Raw genomic sequence first — 19920 nt, forward strand, 5'->3', positions numbered from 1 at the left:
GTAATCGATTTCCAATTCCTCCATGAGGCTCATTTCGTATGAAGCTGAAGGAACCTCAAGGGCAGCAGGTTCTGGCATTTCTATGAGGAGGCATGCCTGGATGTACCTATGTTATTTTGCATAGCCCTTCAAGTCTTTGTTTGTTAATGCTCCTTTTGATGGCACATCATTGTTAGGCCCAAACGTAAAGAGCACTTAATCCAGGTGTGAGAAGGATGGAAAGACCCTGTCTGCCGTGGGCATACATTTTTTGACCCCTCAGAGATCCTTTGTAGGAGTCAATGAGGTACTCAAAAATGTGGTTGAAAAAATCCCAGGGACCTTTCCAGGACACACGTGGAGGAAGTTCGGTAGAGGGGGGAACTCTAATGGTAGATGCCGCCCCCTTGGCAGAGGTGGCCTGCAGAACCAGGGGTCCCGATATTCTTTCTCTGACAAACCCTACAAGTGCTTCTGAAAGGAGGTCTGATTGTTTTTCTCTCAAGACAATTGGGAGTTAACTATCCCTGCACTAGAGAGCCTGGCTAGAAGTAACAAAAGTACTTGGGTGCAGAGGATAATTTCCAGAGGTTATAATAGTATTTTCCTTCCACCTCCTTTTTCAAGGAAAATCCCCGATGTTCCACCCAGTCAGGGGAAGCAGCAGCAGTTCAGGTACAAAGGCTGCTAGAAAAAAGAGTCATCCAAGAGGTCCCACCAGACCAGTTAGAATCTGGAACTTAGTCAAGATTCTTTTTATTGCTAAAGAAAACATGGGACTGGAGACCAATTTGGATCTCAGTGACTTAAACAATTCAGTTTGACACACCAAGTTCCAGATGGTCATGGTTCAGTCCATTCTCCTTTTTCTGGTCAAGGATGACTGGATGTGCTTGATAGACCTTCAGGATGTGTACTATCGTAAAAAGATAAACAGGCAATCCAGAAGGTATTCTGCCCTTTGGCCTCACCACAGCCCCCAAGATGTTTACCAAATGTATGGCAGTAGCAGCAGCTCACTTGAGACTGCAAGGATTCCGTATGTTTCTATGTCTAGACGACTGGCTCATTACCGCTCTGACCAGGCATCATTTAATAAGGGCAAGGAATCAGGTCCTCCAGACATATTCTCATGTGGGGATAGAAATAAACTACAAAAATTCTCAACTGGAACCTACTCAAAATTTGGAATTTATAGGAGCAGTATTAAACACAGAGTTAATGATAGCTTCACTGCCTCTATCAAGGGTTCAGACTATAAGATCTCAGGTCAGAAAAATAGTCCACATTACCAAGATTTCAGCCCGCTTGATCCTTCAGGCTCTAGGATCAATGTCAGCGGCAATAATACTAGTACCTAGTAGCTTTATTTTACATGAAGCTTCTACAGTGGATGCTATCAACACAATGGTCGATGCTTTACCAACCCATGTGAAATCCAGTTCTAATCACCAACACATGCAGGAAGGATCTCAAGTGGTGGATTTAATCAGACCAAGTTCTACAAGGCTGTTCATGCATTCCCCCCTCAGCCCAAGGCCATAGTGACCATGAATGCATCCCAGATTGGGGGGGGGGGGCATTTTCTCGAGAAAATAGTCCAAGTCACTTGGTCCCCCGAAGAGGCCAATTTGCATATCAATATCCCAGAGATGAGAGCACTGCTTTAAGCATTGCAGGCCGTTCAGAATGGTCTCCCTTTGTGGATGATAGCAATTCAAATGAACAATATGTTGGTGGTTTGGTATAGCAACAAACAAGGAGGGGCCAGATCATATCCCTTGTGTCGACAAGCACTCATAGTGTGGCAATGGACAATCTCTTCCAACCACTTTCTCATAGCAATGCACATTCCGGGGAAGTCTAGTGTGATAGCAGACAAGCTGAGCAGGTGCATTCTTCTGCTTCACAAATGGTCCCTTAACAGGAACATAATGGAAATGCTATTCTGTCAGTGGGGCAAGCCTTGCTGTGATCTCTTTGCTTCTCCCCTAAACAACCAATGCAGCAGCAACTTTGCCTTAATCTCTCAAAAGAGGGACTCACCAAGGGATGCTGTACTTCACGATTGGCCACCCTGTCTTCTTTATGCTTATCCACCAATTCCTCTTATTCCAAAATTCCAACAGAAAGCTGCCATGTTGAAGAACGAAGTCATCCTCATTGAAACTTTCTGGCCTTGACAGATATGGTTCCCCTTCCTTTGTCCTCACTTACTTCACTGACCTTGGATTCTGGATCTGACTCCAGACCTCTTGTCTCACCCGACAAGCATGATTCACCCAGGGATATCAATCCTCAGGCTGACCGCCTGTCGTTTCCAATTCCATCAATAGCCAGACACCTATGTTCTTTGCACCTGTCTGACATATACTTTTATCTTCCCATAAATCCTGTATTCGAAAACTCTACTCCAGTAAATGCAAGAGGGTTGTTTACTAGGCTCGACAAAATAATATTGATCTTTTTTCAGCTCCCATATGTAACATCCTTGAATTTTTAGCCCTGCTTTTTAAAGAAGAGCTAGTTCCTCAAAAATTAAAGTTCAGTTAGCAGTGATATTGAATTTTCACATTGGATTTGAGGATTCCTCTGTCCCTTCTCATAAAGTCTGCAAAGCCTTTTTGCAAGCCACTATACTTCTAAGACCTCCTTTTAAAGATCCTACACCCCATTGGATCTGAATCTGGTACTGCAAGCTCTTACTCATTCCCCCTTCGAATCAGCAGCTAAGTGTGACCTTAAATACCTTTCTTGGAAAACAGTTTTTCTGGTAGCCATTACTTCTGCCAAATGAATTTTTGAGATTAAGCCTTATCCGCAAAACCTCCATACTTGATCTTTCACAAGGCTAGAGTTATGTTATGAACTAATGTATCTTTTCTTCCTAAGGTGGCATTTGAATCTAATATCAATCAGTCCATTAATTTGCCAGTATTCTTTCCTAAATTTGCTAACAAGGGTGAATACATGTTACATTTGTTGGATGTGCACAGACAATTACATTTTTACCTATATGAAATACAATCAGTCAGCCATCTGGCTAAAGTTTCTTTGGCAACTGGTTTCCGCAGTTTTACTTCTGCAAAAGACATCAGAAAAAATTACCAATCATTTGTCTCATTTGCAGAAGTAAAATTGGGGAGGCAAATTGCCAAAGTAACTTTAGCCAGACGGCTGACTGATTGTATTTTGTATATTTATAACAAACTGGGCATTACCTTACCAGAACCATTACGAGCCCATTCAACTAGATCCATGGCAACTTCTTCAGTATTTCAATACAGAATGCCCATGGATGATATATGTGCAGCAGCAACCTGGGCTACTCCCCCATACCTTTGTTACTCATTACAAGTTGGATCTGGTCTCCAGAGGTAGAGCTTCATTTGGTTCTGCAGTGCTCAGGAATATCCTTTCTTGAGTCCACCCAAGATTTTAGATAGCTGGGGGACTTTGTCCCATCAGTTGAGGATAGAATGAAAATTGTCAGCATCAAATAAAGAAGTTATGTACTCACCATAACGTTCCATCTTTGCTGACCATTTTCATCCTTTCTCAACTCCCCACCCACCAACCCCCATCCTTTGAAAACTCCTGGAAAAATGAGTGGTTAGAGGATATTGCTGTCCTGTATATTGAACTCCAGATGTAGTCTTCTCTGTATTTGACCTCAAATATGTCCTTTCTTGTAAAATCAGCAAACAAGAACAGAGGTACTTGTGGTTGGTGCATTATGGGTAAGGGAGAAGCTTGATAGTTTTAGGTCTGCATGAGCTTTAGCAATGGCTGAGATGGATCCAAACCCATCAGTTGAGGAAAAATGAAAATGGACAATACAGATGGAAAGTTATGGTGAGTACATAACTTCTTTTTTCCATCATTTCTACTTTAGAAGCCTTAACATTTTTCTTTAACTTATCTTCTCTGGCATCCATTATTACTGATAAGATTTGTTTGTAGATCCCTTTACCTGTTGGAGTTTATTGCTAGATGGAAACATTTATGCAGGATCCCACTGGCTGGATGAAGACTACTCGTGTCTTCTACTGTTAAGAGCTTCATCAAAAGAGCTTTTGAAAAAAAAATGTTCTGCTTTTATGTTTTCACTCATTTTTTAATAATTTTCACACCTTTGTATTTGTGATCTAATTTGCTTTACTTGGCAGCATCAAATTCTGCATCAGAACCATTTACTTAGCAATATCATTGTTCTCTCTGAATGCATTCTGTGATTGTAAGTTCAATAAATCTGCTGATCTTATGTTGACGCTGCAGGAATGAAAGGGGTACTTCTTTATTATTAAAATGCACTGCTATGTAGCACATGCCACAGCAAGTACAGGACAGGCATGGCCCAGGTGGAGCCTCAGCAGTGCTTTTTTGTAATGTCTAAACCTACTGGCTGACCTGCTGGCATAGAAGCAGAATGTGTCTGACTTTGTTGGTAACCAGGATGTCGATGCTAGTGTTCAGACAGTGACAGACGTGGTTTCTTGAGTCTCAAGTCTTTTCTTGCGTTTTGATAGTAGGATTTTTACTTTTACCTCCAAATTTCTCATATGAGTACCTTTTTTTTCTTTTTCCTCTCCTTCTGTAGCAGTGCAGCGTTAGAATCCTTCCTTTCTTCTCCAGTTGGGCTTTGCCCGTGCTTTCTCTCTCTCCCTTTCTAGCCATTTTTTAGGCTTCAAAAACGCCAAAACCCCCCCAAAAGAACTGTTTAAAACAACAAAAACAGCACAACTCAGGAGGTGAATCTTCTATTTTAATAACTTGAAGCACTTTTCGTTTGCACCAAAGCAAACTTCTTCAGAAGTAAAAAAATACGCTCCACATCACATTTATAAAACAAAGTGGAAGTGATGTATTAAAACCTACATTTAAACCAACATTACTGCTTAAAGCAGTACGCAGATATTATAACTTTTAGTTAATAAAACTTTAAATTCAAAACCAATAAAATGAAACAAACTATAAAGTATAATGGATAAGTTTAACTGTAGTACAGTAAAATACATTGCTGTAGAAATTGTACTAAATATTACTCTGCAGTCAATGCAAAAATTACTCGGTCAAAGTCAGCTGCCATAAGAATATGAAACACTGAATTAAAAATCAAACTATAAAAAAATTACACTACATATTTGTAAAAGTAAGAAGCAAGATATTTAAACAAGTATGTAACTGTATAATTAATCCCCAAACACAACTGACACCCTTCTTTGTCATCTACTACTATATACATATATATATATATAGAGAGAGAGTTGTAGTCGCTTTGTTTTGTTTAGCTATTTTTGATTAGGCCTGTTATATAGTAGAATAGTTGCCTTTGCTGTGATTGCTGTGTAGTGTTTGAGTTGTTCTTTATTGTGATGTGCTTGCTGTACTATGTCGGATAAACCTGCGGGTTTTAAGGGGTCTCTGAATATCACCAGAAATTCCTGCATTCTGATGCACATATTTAATGTGTTTCTTGCCTTGGACCTGAACATCTGCAGCTGGCATGCTCTATCTGTGAGCGTTTCAACCCTATAGCTATTGTTGATCACAAAAATAAGTTAATCCTCAAGGGCCTCTTGCCTGCTTCAAGTTCTTGCCGAGGGGCTCAAACCCTCTCCAAGAGTGTGGCAGGGTCCTCTGACTCCAAGAAGTGCCCTCACAAGTTCTCAAGGGCATCTTCCGAGCCAGTCTCTAAAATTGCAAGACCTTTGGATCTGATAGGCTCGGATCTCAGACCGACTTCTGCACTGGTGGATCCGAAGCACTCTTCGGATCCGACTAGTACTTGCCTAATCATCATTTCTCCTGAAGCTATTCCTTCCACCTCAGATCCTAAGGGTATTAATCAGATAGCTAAGGGTCCCACTCGGTCCCACTCCAGTGCTGGGCACTGAGACTGCTTCTTCCCTCAGACTGCAGCTGACATCCATCAGGCACTCCAGGCTCCCCATCAGTGGCTTCTTCCAGGTCTTCTAGGAGCCTTTCAGAGGTTGACGTGGACAGGATGATCAGGAAGATTCTCAAGACTCAGATCCAGTTGGAGGTTTTCTCTGCTCTGTCCACTCTGGGATTTGCAAATATTTCCCTTCAAGTTCAGTCTACTTCTCTGATCTGTCCCTTAGTATCTGAGTCTCAGGATCATAGCCAACTGAGAGAACTGGGGTCTGGTATGAGGAGCTACCCTTCTTCCACTCCGACTGTTGCTCTGACTTCCTCTGCTCTAATGTTGTCAGATCGCAGCAGTCTCGGATCTGGGATGTCCCATTCTGATCGGGGGGAGCCATTTGGCTCCTACTATGTCAGAGCCATCTCTTCCTCCCAGCGCTTAGCTGCTGGATAGCTCGGGTCCAATTCTGCTAGAAACCAAGGCCTCAAGATCCTGCCCATTCTTTTTTAGTAGCCTTGGCTCCTGTGGAACTGGGGAGGGATTTACTGGGTCCCTCAGCATTCCAAATTGTGGAAAGGCCCTTCTCTTGTCATAGTGATCCAGCATCTCTGAGCTATGATCCTTCCCTCCGACCCCCCTTGGATCAGGGACTTGAACCTGTCATGCCTGTCCAGAGTCAGCCCGTGCAGACAAGCCTCCAAACTCTTCCCCTAAAGGGAGTCCACTCTTCCTCCAATACCTCCCCTGAAGATCCCACAGAGGAGATGCCTCATAAGAGGATGTGCAAAAGGAGGCACATTGACACCCCTTTGGAGTCCATCACTGAGAACACAGATTTTGATGAAGGGGAAGGATCCCCCAGATCACCACCAGAGGATGTCTCCTTTGGAGACATTTTAAAGATCCTGAGCCAGTGAGGTGGTTGATTGGCCCAATCTCCTTCCTTGGAAGAGTCCATGATTTTGGAGGCTTTCAGGATGCTTATCTACATCCTGGGTAGTCCCCCTGGTGGACAAGCTCATGGATTTGGTGCCCTGCCAGTCCTAGGAGACGGAGTCTATTGAACTGACTCCTAAACATCTGGACAAGTTTTTATATCCCCCTAATAACAGACCATATTGAACCAAGAGTATCCCAGATGATGCCATGGTTGTGGCAGCAGCTACCAAAAAGTAGCTAGCTGAACAGAGCTCCACTGTCCATCTGCCGAACAGGGAGTTCAGAGCAATGGACAGGTTTGATAAAAAGAAGTTATGTCTTACCATAACGTTCCATCTGTGTTGTAGATCTTTATTCATTCCTTACAGTTAGGACCTCGGTTCCATCCTCAGAACCGATATGGCCATTTCCCAGCTCGCGCAAGCCAAAAACTCTCAGCTAAAACTTACCCACAATGCCCCTGTCCTAGATACTCCAGATTGAGTTTGCCCACCCTAGATAAAAGATGTAGTAATAGGAAAAACGTAGGAGGCACTGTCTAAGCAAACACCCTAACCAGGAGTACCTAAAGTCCACCACGAGTCCAGGCAGGGGGACGGAGGGCAGGAAATAAGGAATGAATAAAGATCTACAACACAGATGGAATGTTATGGTAAGACATAACTTCTTTATCTGATGTTGTAAATCTTTATTCATTGCTTACTGTTAGAACTGAGTCCCCAGCTACTTGAGACCTGGGTGGCCCTAAGGAAGGATATTCCTAAGCACCATAGAACCAAAAGATACTCATCCCCTGGAGGCCAAATCCAATTTGTAATGAGATATGAAGGTATGAGGTCTTATCCACATGGCTGCTGCGCATATATCATCCATAGAGGCTCTGGAATGAAAAGTTACAGAGGTAGCCATAGATCTGGAAGGTAAGGGTAGCCTATTCTGTTGGTAGATAAAGGTAATGATGTTTCTAAGCCAAGAGGATAAAGTCACTTTGGAAACAGGTTTACCCAATCTGGGTCCTGCAAAGGCCACAAACAATTGGTCTATTTTCCTGAAAGATTTAGTCCTGTCCAAATAATAACGAAGCTGTCGGTGCACATCAAGGGTGTGCAAAAGGTACTCCCCTCTATTAGAATGCCTTGGGAAGAAATCCGGCAGGTCAATAGATTGGTTAATGAAAAAAACAGAAATGACATTGGGCAAGAAGGAATGGTCAATATGAAGGGACACCCTATCCATGTGGCAGATCAAGTAAGGACTCTTGACACTCAAGGTCTGCAGCTCAGATACTCTTCTTGCTGAGGTAAGTGCTACTAGAAGTATGGTTTTCCAAGACAAAAATTTCAAATTGCATGAATCAAGGGGCTCAAAGGGAGAGCCTGTAAGAGATTGAAGCACCAGAGTCAAGTCCCAAGGATCTAAGGGAGGCTTGACTGGAGTTTTAACATGTAATACTCCCTTCAAAAAAGTTTTGCATGGGCAGTATGACATAACTGAAGAATTTTCAAGACCATTATGAAAATTGGCAATAGCTGTAAATGTACAGTGATTGTTGAAGCTGAGGCTCCTGCATGCAGGACAGTAGTCAGGTATTGCAGAATCTTTTGAATAGGCATAGAGAAAGGGTCTAGGTTCTGGTCTTTGGCCCAAATAGAGAACCTAGTCCATTTACTAGAATAAACTTTTCTAGTGGAAGGTTTGTGTGAGGCCAGAAGAATTTCACGAACAGGAGATGGGATGTCAGGCAGTCTGGCAATTATTGGAAGTGGAGGAACCAGGCTGTGAGCTTGAGACTGTGCAGGTTCGGATGAATCAATCCCTGAGGATGGGATAACAGGTCCTGGGAATGATCCAGTATCCACAGGCTGCGAATCAGATGAGGCCACAGAAACGGGAACCAGACTTGACGTGGCCAGTAGAGAGCAATGAGGATCAGTTTGCTTTTCAACCTCTGAGGTTTCTGGAGAAATTTTGGAATGGGGGGAAATGGAGGAAAAGCATACAGAAAACCCAGGGGCCAATCGTGCATTAGAGCATCCCTCAGTGGTTCCCCCTGAGGGGGATCAAGACAAAATAGCTCCTGCATTTGTAATTCAAGGGGGGAAGTGAACAGGTTGCATCAAGGCTTGCCCCAATGCTGGAAGATCTGAGCTGCTATTACAGGATTGAGGGACTGTTCATGAGGCATCAGGATGTTCCTGCTCAGATTGTCCGCAATAAGGTTGGAACTCCCGGGAATGTGCGTTGCTATAAGAAAGTGATTGGAAGCTATCACCCAGTGCCAAATCCTCATGGCTTCCCAACACAGGGGGTAAGATCTGGTTCCACCTTACTTGTTGATATACCAGATGACTGACATGTTGTCTGACTGAATTGCAATGGTCCCCGAAGGCAGGGATGCATGGAACGCTTGCAATACTAAGAGAACTACCCTCAGTTCCAGGACATTTATGTGCAAGTTATCCTCGAGGGGGGTCCAGGTGCCTTGGACAGTCTTTCTCTGGAAATGCCCCCCCCCCAATAGTGAAGCGTCCGTGGTCACCATGTTTGTGGGTTGGGGAAGACAGAATAGTCGACACCAAACATTCTTTTGTGGCTCCATCCACCATAGCATTTCCTCCTTGCAATGGTTTGTAAGGCTTATCATGTGGTTGAGTGGGTGAGTTAGCAATGACCATTATGCGGAAAGGAGCCACTGCAGGATTCTCATGTGCAGTCTTGCCAGTGGTACTAACATAATGACAGCTGCCATGGAGCCCAGGAGTTGCAGTATAAGGTGTGCTGGGACATAGGTCTGAGGAAGAAGGTCTTGCATTTGTTTTTTTATTTTCAAAAGCCTGTAAGGGGGGAGAGAAGCTTGACAGGATGTTGTGTCGAAGACCACTCCAATAAATTCCAGGGACATTTGAGATTTGTCTTTGAAGATTGTAATCTCCAAGTGGAGAGCGAGAGCTTGGGTGTAAGAGAGGCTGCTGACTAGAAATTTCCTGGGTGGAGCGGTAAGGAGCCAGTCGTCTGGATAGGGGAACACCTGGTATCCTTGTAGTCGAAGATGAGCTACTACAACTGCCATACATTTGGTGAACACTTGGGAGACTGTCGAGAGACCAAATGACAGTGCCCTGAACTGGTAGTGATTGGCTCCCAGCCAGAGGTGGAGAAACCTCCAGGAGTGGTGATCCATCTTTATGTGTTAGTATGCGTCCTGGAGATCTGTAGAGCACATCCAGTTATCCCTCCCTAGGAAGGGAAAAATGGACTGTATCATGCCCATCCGGAATTTTTGAGGTTTGATAAAATTTGTTCAATAGGCTAAGATCCAGGATTGGTCTCCAGTCCCCTGTCATTTTTGGCACTAAAAAAGGACCTCGAATAAATCCCAGATCCTGTCTGGTCTGGTGGGACTGGTTGGATGACTCTTTTCCTTGGCAGCTTTTCAATCTCTAAGGCTGCTAACTCCCTCTGATTGGATGGTACATCGGGGATTCATTTGACAGGTATGGGAATTAAGTCAAAAGGTATTTGGTAGCCTCTGGATATTATTCTCTGCACCCAAACATCGGTGGTAATAATATGTCAGGCTGGTAGGTGCAGAGAAAAATGACCCCGACAGCTTCCAGAGGGAAGCAATCGGGCCGCTGCTCAAGATCACTGGTAGGGTCTGCTGGAGAAAGAATCTCTAGCACCCTGGTTACATGGACCCCCTTCCATATGAGTTGCCCCATCTGCCCCAGGGGGATTGTTCACCACGAGTGTCAAAAAAAAGTCTTTGAGATTTCTTGAACCACATTTTTCCTCCCTTCTGGTTCCTGCAGTAGCACCTCTGGGGGTTGGAAAGGCATATGCCCACAGCAGACAAGGTCTTTCCATCTTTCTCACTACATGTAAGTGTGTCTCATACTTTGGGTCCAAATAGTACAGATTCGATGACAGGTGCATTGATGAAGGAAGATTTAAAGGGGGTCTGTGAAGTCACACAACTGAATCCAAGCATTACGTCTCATGATAATGCCTGATGCAGCAGCTCGAGCTGCCCCCTCGGTGGAGTGAGATATCAAATGCTTCGAGGGGTTCGAGATGGATTCAAGGGTAGCTAGCTGCAAGGCAACAGTATCACGCAGCTCATCAAACAGTACCCCACCAAAGAGGAAGAAATTTTGGAAATTAGGTCTCTTTAGAGACGAGTAAAGTGTGCCAAATAGTTCAGCAACTGAATAGTGAATGTCGCTGAAGCATAGGTCCATTTCCCTAGTCTGTCCATGGTATGGGACTCTCTGTTTGAAGGATGGACAGTGGAACTATCTTCTGTCAGTTCCCTCTTGGTGGCCACCACCACGACCATAGAATCAACTGTCAACTGCTAGGACCAGTGGGGCTGGTCTTCAGGTGTAGATAAAATTTTTGTCTGGCCTCCAAGGGACAGGTTCTATGTTGTCCAGGACCTTCCAGGCATGCTGCACAATGAGTCTAACAAGGTCATCTGCCAGTGGGGTCACCCAGGAAGTAGATGGCTGGAAACGGAAGACCTGCAGGAACACTGATTTCTCAGAAGAAGGGTTATAGGACTTCCAGTCTCCCCACTGCTTGAGGATTTCGAGAATGTCTCTGAATGAGATGTCATCTGGGGGAGACCGTGAGGACCCTTCCCCCTCATCACAATCAGTGTATTCAGTGATAGATTCCTCCGGTGAATCAAGCTGCTTCCTCTTGCACCATTTCATCTGGGGTGGCTCCCCAGTGGGATCTTCTGAGGAGGACTCCGGAGAAGGGGTTCCCTTCAAAGAGGGTTCTTGTGACTCCCGTGCCCTGGGTCCCGAAATAGAGGGTTAGGAGATGAGCAAGAGAACTGGAATCCATTGGAGCCATGGACACAGATGGTGCCATCTAGAAACTAGGCACCGGGCTAGATGCCAAGGTATGGATGGTCCAATCACTGCTTTGGGAGAACATCAGTTCCACTGTAGCCGATGCAACAAGGGTGGACAGTGCCAACAGGGAAAACATTGCTGTCGGAACTGAGAGAGTATGCACCAGAGGTATCTTGTCCTTGGCAAGTTTTTGAGTTTTGTAGCCGAAGAAACTGTCGGCACTGTGGCTGGGGATGGTGCTGAAACAAGTACAGTCATCGGAGCTGATGTCGGATCCAAGGATGGCACCAAAGTCAGTGGTGCCAAGGTCAGAGCTGAAATAGGGTGAATATCATGGATGGCACCGAGGGAGAAGACACAAAGCCTGGTGCTGAAGAGGTCTGCGCTGAGGAAGCATGGAGCCGACTCGGTTCCGTAACTGATGGAGATGCAGGAACCAAGTGACTCCATTTGTCCTTATGTTTTTTGGTCTTTGCAGGGGGTAGACCTCTGAACCAGATAGAGACTCTGAAAAGGGTGACTTGAATAATCTGTTTTTGCTTATTTTTTTTTGGTCTTTGGAGGGGGTGAGAACTTCGACCCAGATAGAGCCTCCAAAAAAGGTGTCTTGAATAATCCATTTTTCCTTATGTTTTATGGACTTTGGAGGGAGTGAGACCTCAGACCCAGACAGAGCCTCCGAAAAAGGTGCCTCCAAAAAAAAAGTGCCTTGAGTAATCCATTTTTCCTTATGTTTTATGGTCTTTGGAGGGGGTGAGACCTCTGACCCAGATAGAGCCTCCAAAAAGGTGCCTTAAGTAATCCGTTTTTCCTTTCTGTAATGAAAGACAAAGATTTACAACATCAGATTCCATTTTTCCTTATATTTTTTGGTCTTAGGAGGGGGTGAGGCCATGACCCAGATAGAGCCTCTGAGACATATGTCTTGAGTAAACCTTTTAAAATAAGTTTATTCTTATGTTCTGCTAGTGTCCAATTAGTAAAACCAGCACAAATGTCACAATCAGCTTTCAAATGATCCATGCCCAAACAGTAGACACAACAAACATGTGCATCTGAGTTTGGCATCTTACGTCCACACTTGTCACACTATTTAAAACCCAACTTAGCTTTGTCTGACATGATAAGGAAAACAATGCTATCCTGTAGAAAAAAATTAAGGAAGAAATACCAGTGAAGTTATGTTAAGGAATACCACTATTAAAAGGGGCCTGTCAAAGACAGGAGAGAGGGACAGTCAAAAGAGGTAAAAAATTAAATTACCAAGAAAAAGGGTAAGAAATAGGCCTAGGTTATAGACGACAGTGATAAAAGACTAACTTGACTAAAAATGTTTAAATTCAGAAGAAAAACTGTCATAAAAACAACAAATACTACTTAGCTTTGAGAGAGATGGCTAACACGTCTAACTAGGAATGCAGCAAACGAGATCTGGAGTATCTAGGAGAGGGGCATTGTGGGTAGGTTCTTAGCTGAGAGTTTTTGGCTTGTGCGAGTTGGGAAATGGCTATATCGGTTTCGAGGACAGAACCAAGGTCCTAACAGTAAGCAATGAATAAAGATTTACAACATCAGATGTGTATTTGCATCTCGGCCCCTTTCTTGCTGAGAATGTTAAACTACCTGGCACACTTTACTCGATTGCAAAGGGGACTGCTGGAGGAACTCTCAGACTCTCTGGCAGAGACCATGTCAGTGAAGGACTTCAAGAAAGTCTCCCTCTGACTGACAACGCTTTCATCTTTGTCCAATTCTTCTATGAGGCTTATCTCCCACTCCACGGAGGGTGCCTCATGGGCAGCCAGCTCAGACATTGCTATCTGAAGACATGCCCGGATGAGGCTTTGTGATTTTGTGGAACCCTTTAAGGTGTCCTTTGTTAATGTCCCATTTGATGGGTCCTCCCTTTTTAGACCATCTGTCAAAGAGACCCTAACCCACAGTCAGCAGGAAGGGAAGACCTTGTCTGCTGTCGGGGATAGGTTTTCAACTCCTCAGCACACTTTTTCTAGAAATCTAGCATCATAAAGAAAACCTGGTTCCAGAAATCTCAGGGGTCTTCCCAGGATCAGCATGGGGAGCCCTCCTGTAGAGGCAGAGGTGGAGGTTTCAATGTTAGATGCTTCCCCAGGGCCAGAGGGGGGTCCACAGAATCAAAGCTTCAGAGAGCCTTTCTCTCATAGGCTGTATTCTGAAGCTCTGCTTGAATGATCATCTCTGGAGGCAGTCGGGTGTCATTTTTCTCTGCACCCTACTGCCTGGACCGATATATATGTGTTAAAGATTATATCCAGAGGTTATTATATCCCTTTTCTCCTTCCTCTACCAGAGAGGTCAAAGAGACTCACCAATGTTCCACCCAGTCAGCGTGAGTATGTAGTAGCAGATATTCTAAATTTACTGCAAAAAAAAAAGTCAGCAAAGAGGTCCCGACTGAACAAAAAGGATTCTGAACTTACACTCACTTCTTTTTAGTGCCAGAGAAAAACGGGGACCTGAGATCCATTTTGGATCTAAGCAAACCTAATTTGTTTGTAAAGAAAGCAATGTTCTGAATGGTGATGGTCCAGTCCATTCTACTGCTGCTGAGGAAGGGCTATTGGATGTGATCAGTGAACTTAAAGGATGCGTACTATCACATCACAATAGACAGACACTCCAGAAGTCATTTCTACTTCCAGTTGGGAGCCAGTTACTTCCAATTTATAGCTCTGCCCTTTGGACTCACCACAGTCCTCAGGGTGCTTACCAAGTGCATGGAAGTACTCACAGCTCACCTGAGACTGCAAGGATTCCGGGTGTTTCCATATCTGGATGACTGGCTCTTCACTGTGCCAAGCAGGCATCAAGTACTCCAGGCTAGGGATCACTTCTTCAGCCTTGCTAACCATCTGAGTATGACCATAATCTTGACAATGTCGAACCCATCCCTGGTTCAGAGTTTAGAATTTATCGGAGCTTCCTTGGACACAGTGAACTGGATTGTAGCTCTACCCACTCATTGTGTTCAGACTTTGAGAGATCATGTTTGAGCCATCTTAAACTGGTCTTTCCCACTGGCAAGGCTGATACTTCAGGCTGTCAGATCTATGGTGGCTGCCATTCCCTTAGTGCCTCTAGCAAGGTATTTTATGCGAGTACTTCAATGGACCCTGGCTGCTCATTAGGCTGTTCTCTACCAGCATTTATCTGTTCTTATCAAATTGACTTTGATTTGCAGAATGCATCTCCAATGGTGGCTGCTGCTGGATGACCTGACAATCTGCAGACCTTTCCTCCTTCCTTCCTCCTTAGTCACGGTGACCATGGATGCTTCCCAGTTGGGGTGGAGGGGGCATTTCATGGGAAAGATGGCCCAAGGCATGTGGTCACATGTAGAGACCAGGTTGCATATCAGTGTTCTGGAGATGAGAGCAGTCCTCCTTAGGTTGCAAGCCTTTCAGGACGTTCTCCCTCTAGGAATTATTGTGATTCACAGAGACAACATGTCAATGGTGTGGTACATCAGCAATCAAGGAGGAACCCACTCTTACCCGATGTGCAGAGAGGCCATGAGGGTCTGGGAATGGGCAATGTCTTCAGACCATTTTCTACTTGCAACTCACATACCGGGGAAATCCAGCATCCTGGCAGACAAGCTTATCAGGCCCATCCTGACCTCTTACGAATGGTCCCTCAACCAATCAGTAGTGGACTTGATCTTCAGTCACTGTGGCCAACCCTGCTGCAACCTTTTTGCATCCCCCCAGAACAACAAGTGCAGCAACTACTTCACTCTGCCCCCCCCCGGGGAGTTCCCAATAAATGCTCTGATTCACGATTGGACCCCCAGTCTCCTTTACGCTTATCCCCCTCTACCTTTGATCCCAAAGTTTCTACAGAAAGCAAAATGTCTGAAGACCTCAGTAATCCTCATTGCCCTCTATTGGCCTCATCAGATTTGGTTCTCCTTCTTCTGGGATGAAGCCCTTTCGAAAATTAGACCAATTATTTGTGTCCTTCTCTCATAGCTGCCTAGGTCAGGTGGTTTCAAAAGGTACTCTTGCTAAATGGCAAACATACTGTATTACTTTGATTTATGCCAAGAATGGATTATAGTTACCTCATCCTTCTAAGGCCCACTCAACTACGTCTATGCCCACCTCATCTGTCTTTTCTTCCAGGGCATCTTTAGACGATATCTGTGCTGCAGCCACTTGGTCAAAAACTCATACCTTTGTCACGTATTACAAATTAGACATTGTTTCCAGGATCAGAGTTTCCTTTGGTTCAGCGGTGCTCTGGCATATCCTTCCTTTAGGCCACCCAGGAGTTGTATAGCTGGGGCCTAACCCAAACGTGAGGAGGAATGAAACAGACAATATCAGATTTATAAGTTATGTACTTACCATTACTTGATATTTGTGTTGCTTCTTTCATTCCTCCTCACATTCCCTCCCAGCCATCCCCCTACCCAGTGCTCTAAAAGACCTGGAGAGAACTTTTTAGGAACTGATGTTCCTGGTTTTGAGCCTCTGGTTCTTAATTTGTACTTCCTTCTATTTTTTCTGCTCTCTATCAGCTATTTGGGCAGCAAACTCAATCTGAGGGAGTTAGCTAGAGGACAGTACATTATGGGAACTGGGAGGAGCTCGAGACTTGGATCCTAGTCTGTAAAAATGTGGCAGAGTCGGATCCGAGGGTCGGATCCATAACCCAAATATGAGGAGGAATGAAAGAAGACAACACAGATGCCCAGTTATGGTAATTACATAACTTATAATTAAATAATGAATGTATTGGCCCTTTGGCCCTTTTTGCCTCTCACAGCCATTGCTTCTCAGCATCAGCACTACACAGTGGACTTTGGTATTCGGTGGTATGCTACTCTTCTGGCTTTACAGAGCTGGGTTTCTGCAGAACCTTTGAAAAAGTTTGTTTCTGCTAGTCAGGCTGTACTTTAACATGTTAATGTTCTGTCTTCATTCTTTTTAGAATTCCAGTCTCCAAGAGGCATTCAGAAGTTTCCACCTCCAACAACATCTCATCGAAACCGATAAAAACTAAGCCTTTTCAAAAGGCAGAGAAGCGAGTAACAGCAGAAAATAAACATGCATTTCCCCAAGTTAGAAAGGTAGGACCTCTTGTTTTAGTTGTATAAGTGAATCAAAGACTAACCATGGTAAAATTAATGTAAAGGAGTCAGCATAGATTTTAATGAGTGTTAAGCAGGGGACCTGCAGGTATGGTGCTGGTGGTGTACGTGGGTGTGCAGACATAGCAACAGTCATGCTGTATAGGTAGTGGGGGTGGTGGTGCTAATGGATTGTGATAAGGAGACCTCAAAGTATGGCAGTGAGGGTATACAAGGATGTGCAGGTACGGCAGTGATATGTTGTACAGGGACCTGCAGGTATGACATTGGTGATGGTGATGGTGTACAGGGACCTGCAAGGACGACAATGGCTACTGAGAAAAGTGATCTGCAGATATGACAGTGATGTTGCAAACAATCCTGCAGGTATGGCAGTACTAGTGGTGGTGGCAGTGGTGGCATATAGGGAGCTGCACAGATGCTAATGAGTGGTGTAAAATGGGCATGGAGGAATGGTAGTGGTGTTTTATGAGGACCTGCGTGTATTGGAATGGTAGTGGAGTACAGAGACCTGCAAGGATGGTAACATGAAGTGAGCAGGGGACCTGCAAGTATGGCAGCAGTAGTTTACAGTTAACTGCAGAGATAACATCAGCGGTTGTATGTGTAGCAGTTGTAATGTAGAGTGACCTGCACTGATTGCAGTTTATTGTAATGTGTGGTGAAATGGGGCCTGGGTGGTGAAATGGGGCCTGCATGGATGGTAATAGGTGGTGTGCATGGATCTTTAGTTATGGCAGTTGTACAGGGACTTGTAGGTAAGGCAGTGGTACTATATAGGAGTCTGCAGATATGGTAGTGGTAGTGTATAGTTATCTTCAGATATAGCATTGGTGGTGGTGTGTATGGCAGTTGTAGTGTACAGATAGCTGCAATGATGGTAATTAATGGTGAAGAAGAACATGCAAACATGGCGGCGGTGGTGACTAGAGACCTGCAGCCATGCTAAAATTATTTAGTATATGATAATAGTGGTTAGAAAGAACAGCCATTATAATAGCAGTGACCATAGAAATCAAGCAGTAGGAATGGTGGTGAACAAAAATCTACAGCAGTGGTGATGATGGTGAATGAGGACCTGCAGTAGTGGTAGTCGTGGGGAACTGAGACTCATACATGCAGTGATGGAGGTCATGGTCATGATGGTAAATTAAGACCTGCAGCTATGGTAATGATGATGTACATGGACCTGCAGCAGTGGTGATGGTGGTGGATAGAAATCGGCAGACATGGTGATAGTGATGAGCAAGTGATGTAGATGAATAGAGGCAAGAAACCATGGCCATAATAGTTGATACAACTTTGCAGCCATGGTAATATTAATGAGCAAAGACCTGGTGATGGTGGTGGTGGTGGGCAGGACCTACAGCAGTGGTGACAGGGACCTACACAAGCAGTAATAATGGTGAATGGGGTTTGTGGGCATGGTCATGATGTTGAATACAGACCTACAGCTATGGTAATGGTGATGAGCATGGACCTGCAGCAAAGGTGATGGTGGTGAGCAGAACCTACAGCATTGGTGACAGGGGAGAGCTATGACTTGCACAAGCAGTAATGACGGTGAATAGGGTTTGTGCTCATGGTCACTATGTTGAATACAGTCCTGTAGTCATGGTGGTAGTGATGAGCAGGGAATGCAGCAATGCTGCATCCCATTTTTTTTAAAGATTAGAGATCTATCCATCTATACCTGCAACAAGTTAGCTCACTTACATTGTCTTACAGTGTGTATAAATAATGTTGCATTACTACCAATACTAACCCATAGCATGGACATTCTACACATAGAAAGACCCCCTCCAAAGCACATTAACCAATATTTTCAATAATTCATTCCTTGATAACATGCTTAGAACAACCTCAACTTTCTATATATCTAGATGGTGTTCTCACGTGTTTTCCATATATTAAGTATTTGATTTCACTACTTGATTCTGGGTGTACTATACTTTACTTTCCATGATTTTTTTGAAATGTAGTCTTCGTGCTACCTTCCATTAACGGTTGCTGCCTGTTTTGCTGCCGCCTTGGTGTGCCCCAGTACTGCCCTGCCCAAATACTTTTATTAATAGTCTATTAATGCTGCTTCCCTCATTTCTTTTCCAGGTGTAACTCTGGATATTTTGGTTCTTCTGATGCTATATTTTGTTGCTGCCTGTTTTGTTACTGCTTTGGTGTGCCTCAGTACTGCCCTGCCAACATATGTTTTTAATAGTCTATTAATGCTTCCCTCATTTCTTTTCCATATATATCTCTCTGGAAGTTTTGTTCCTTTTTTTATAAATGTATTCACATTTTTCTTTACTTTTCATTCATGGCTGCTTTTTAAACCAGTAAGATTTATTCATCTATATAATTGCAGGCCAACAATGCACAGAAGGTGAGAGGAAGTGAACATCCCTCTTCACTGTCACCATCTTATTCATCTGGCAATCCTACCTGTACGAAAGAGTTGCACCACCTCATTCCCCTGCCCTCTGCAGCAAGAAGCAGGTAATGAGAGCTACATTTTATTTTGTAAATAAGATTTAAGGTAGACCAACAACACTTTCAGTTTGTAGTTCTAGACTTTGGAATGAGCCCAAGGAGTTTTATCAAATGTCTGCTCTCAGTATTTGCTCACATAAAGTCAACAGGCATTTCAATATTCTCTTACCTGGATAATTCCTTCCTTAAAGATTATTTAATGGTCAGGTCACATAATAATCTGCATTTTACTATGTGTAAGTTACACAAAATGGCAACACTTCCTTTGGAGCCACCATTGTCTTTTCTGAGTGCAATTAGATTCTGTGTAACACAAAGTTTGCACACCACATAGAAAGAGTCAGGATGCTGTACATTTTTCACGGTTTTCAGGCAAAAGGAGTGGTTTCTCCATAAATAAATTACCACATAACAGGATTTACACGAGAAGGACACTTGCCCCTTGCATCTATTTTGAATAACACTTATCAGGATTTCAGCCAGATGCTACCCTTTACAAAACAGACTGTCAAACTTACCCATCAACCTGTTTCAAAGAAAGCAAATTAGCTATCACCAGCTGAGGCCACAGGTTCTGTAATTAGTAACCACACTTTCAGACTTAGTTAAAGTGCTTGAGCTTC

General features: G+C 43.9%; 1 protein-coding gene across 1 annotated transcript in view; it reads left to right on the forward strand.

The window, feature by feature from the left end:
• Window positions 1-19920, forward strand: part of LOC122814263 — a 170731-nt gene that overhangs the window by 116631 nt on the left and 34180 nt on the right. The window contains exons 6-7 of the mRNA XM_044086857.1: window positions 16648-16786; window positions 19173-19303. Of these exons, the coding sequence (XP_043942792.1) occupies window positions 16648-16786; window positions 19173-19303 (270 nt within the window). The remainder of the gene's footprint in view (window positions 1-16647; window positions 16787-19172; window positions 19304-19920) is intronic.

This window comes from Protopterus annectens, chromosome 10.part0 (genome assembly GCF_019279795.1).
Source record: "Protopterus annectens isolate FY-2018-M chromosome 10.part0, PAN1.0, whole genome shotgun sequence".
Classification (NCBI taxonomy): domain Eukaryota; kingdom Metazoa; phylum Chordata; order Ceratodontiformes; family Protopteridae; genus Protopterus; species Protopterus annectens.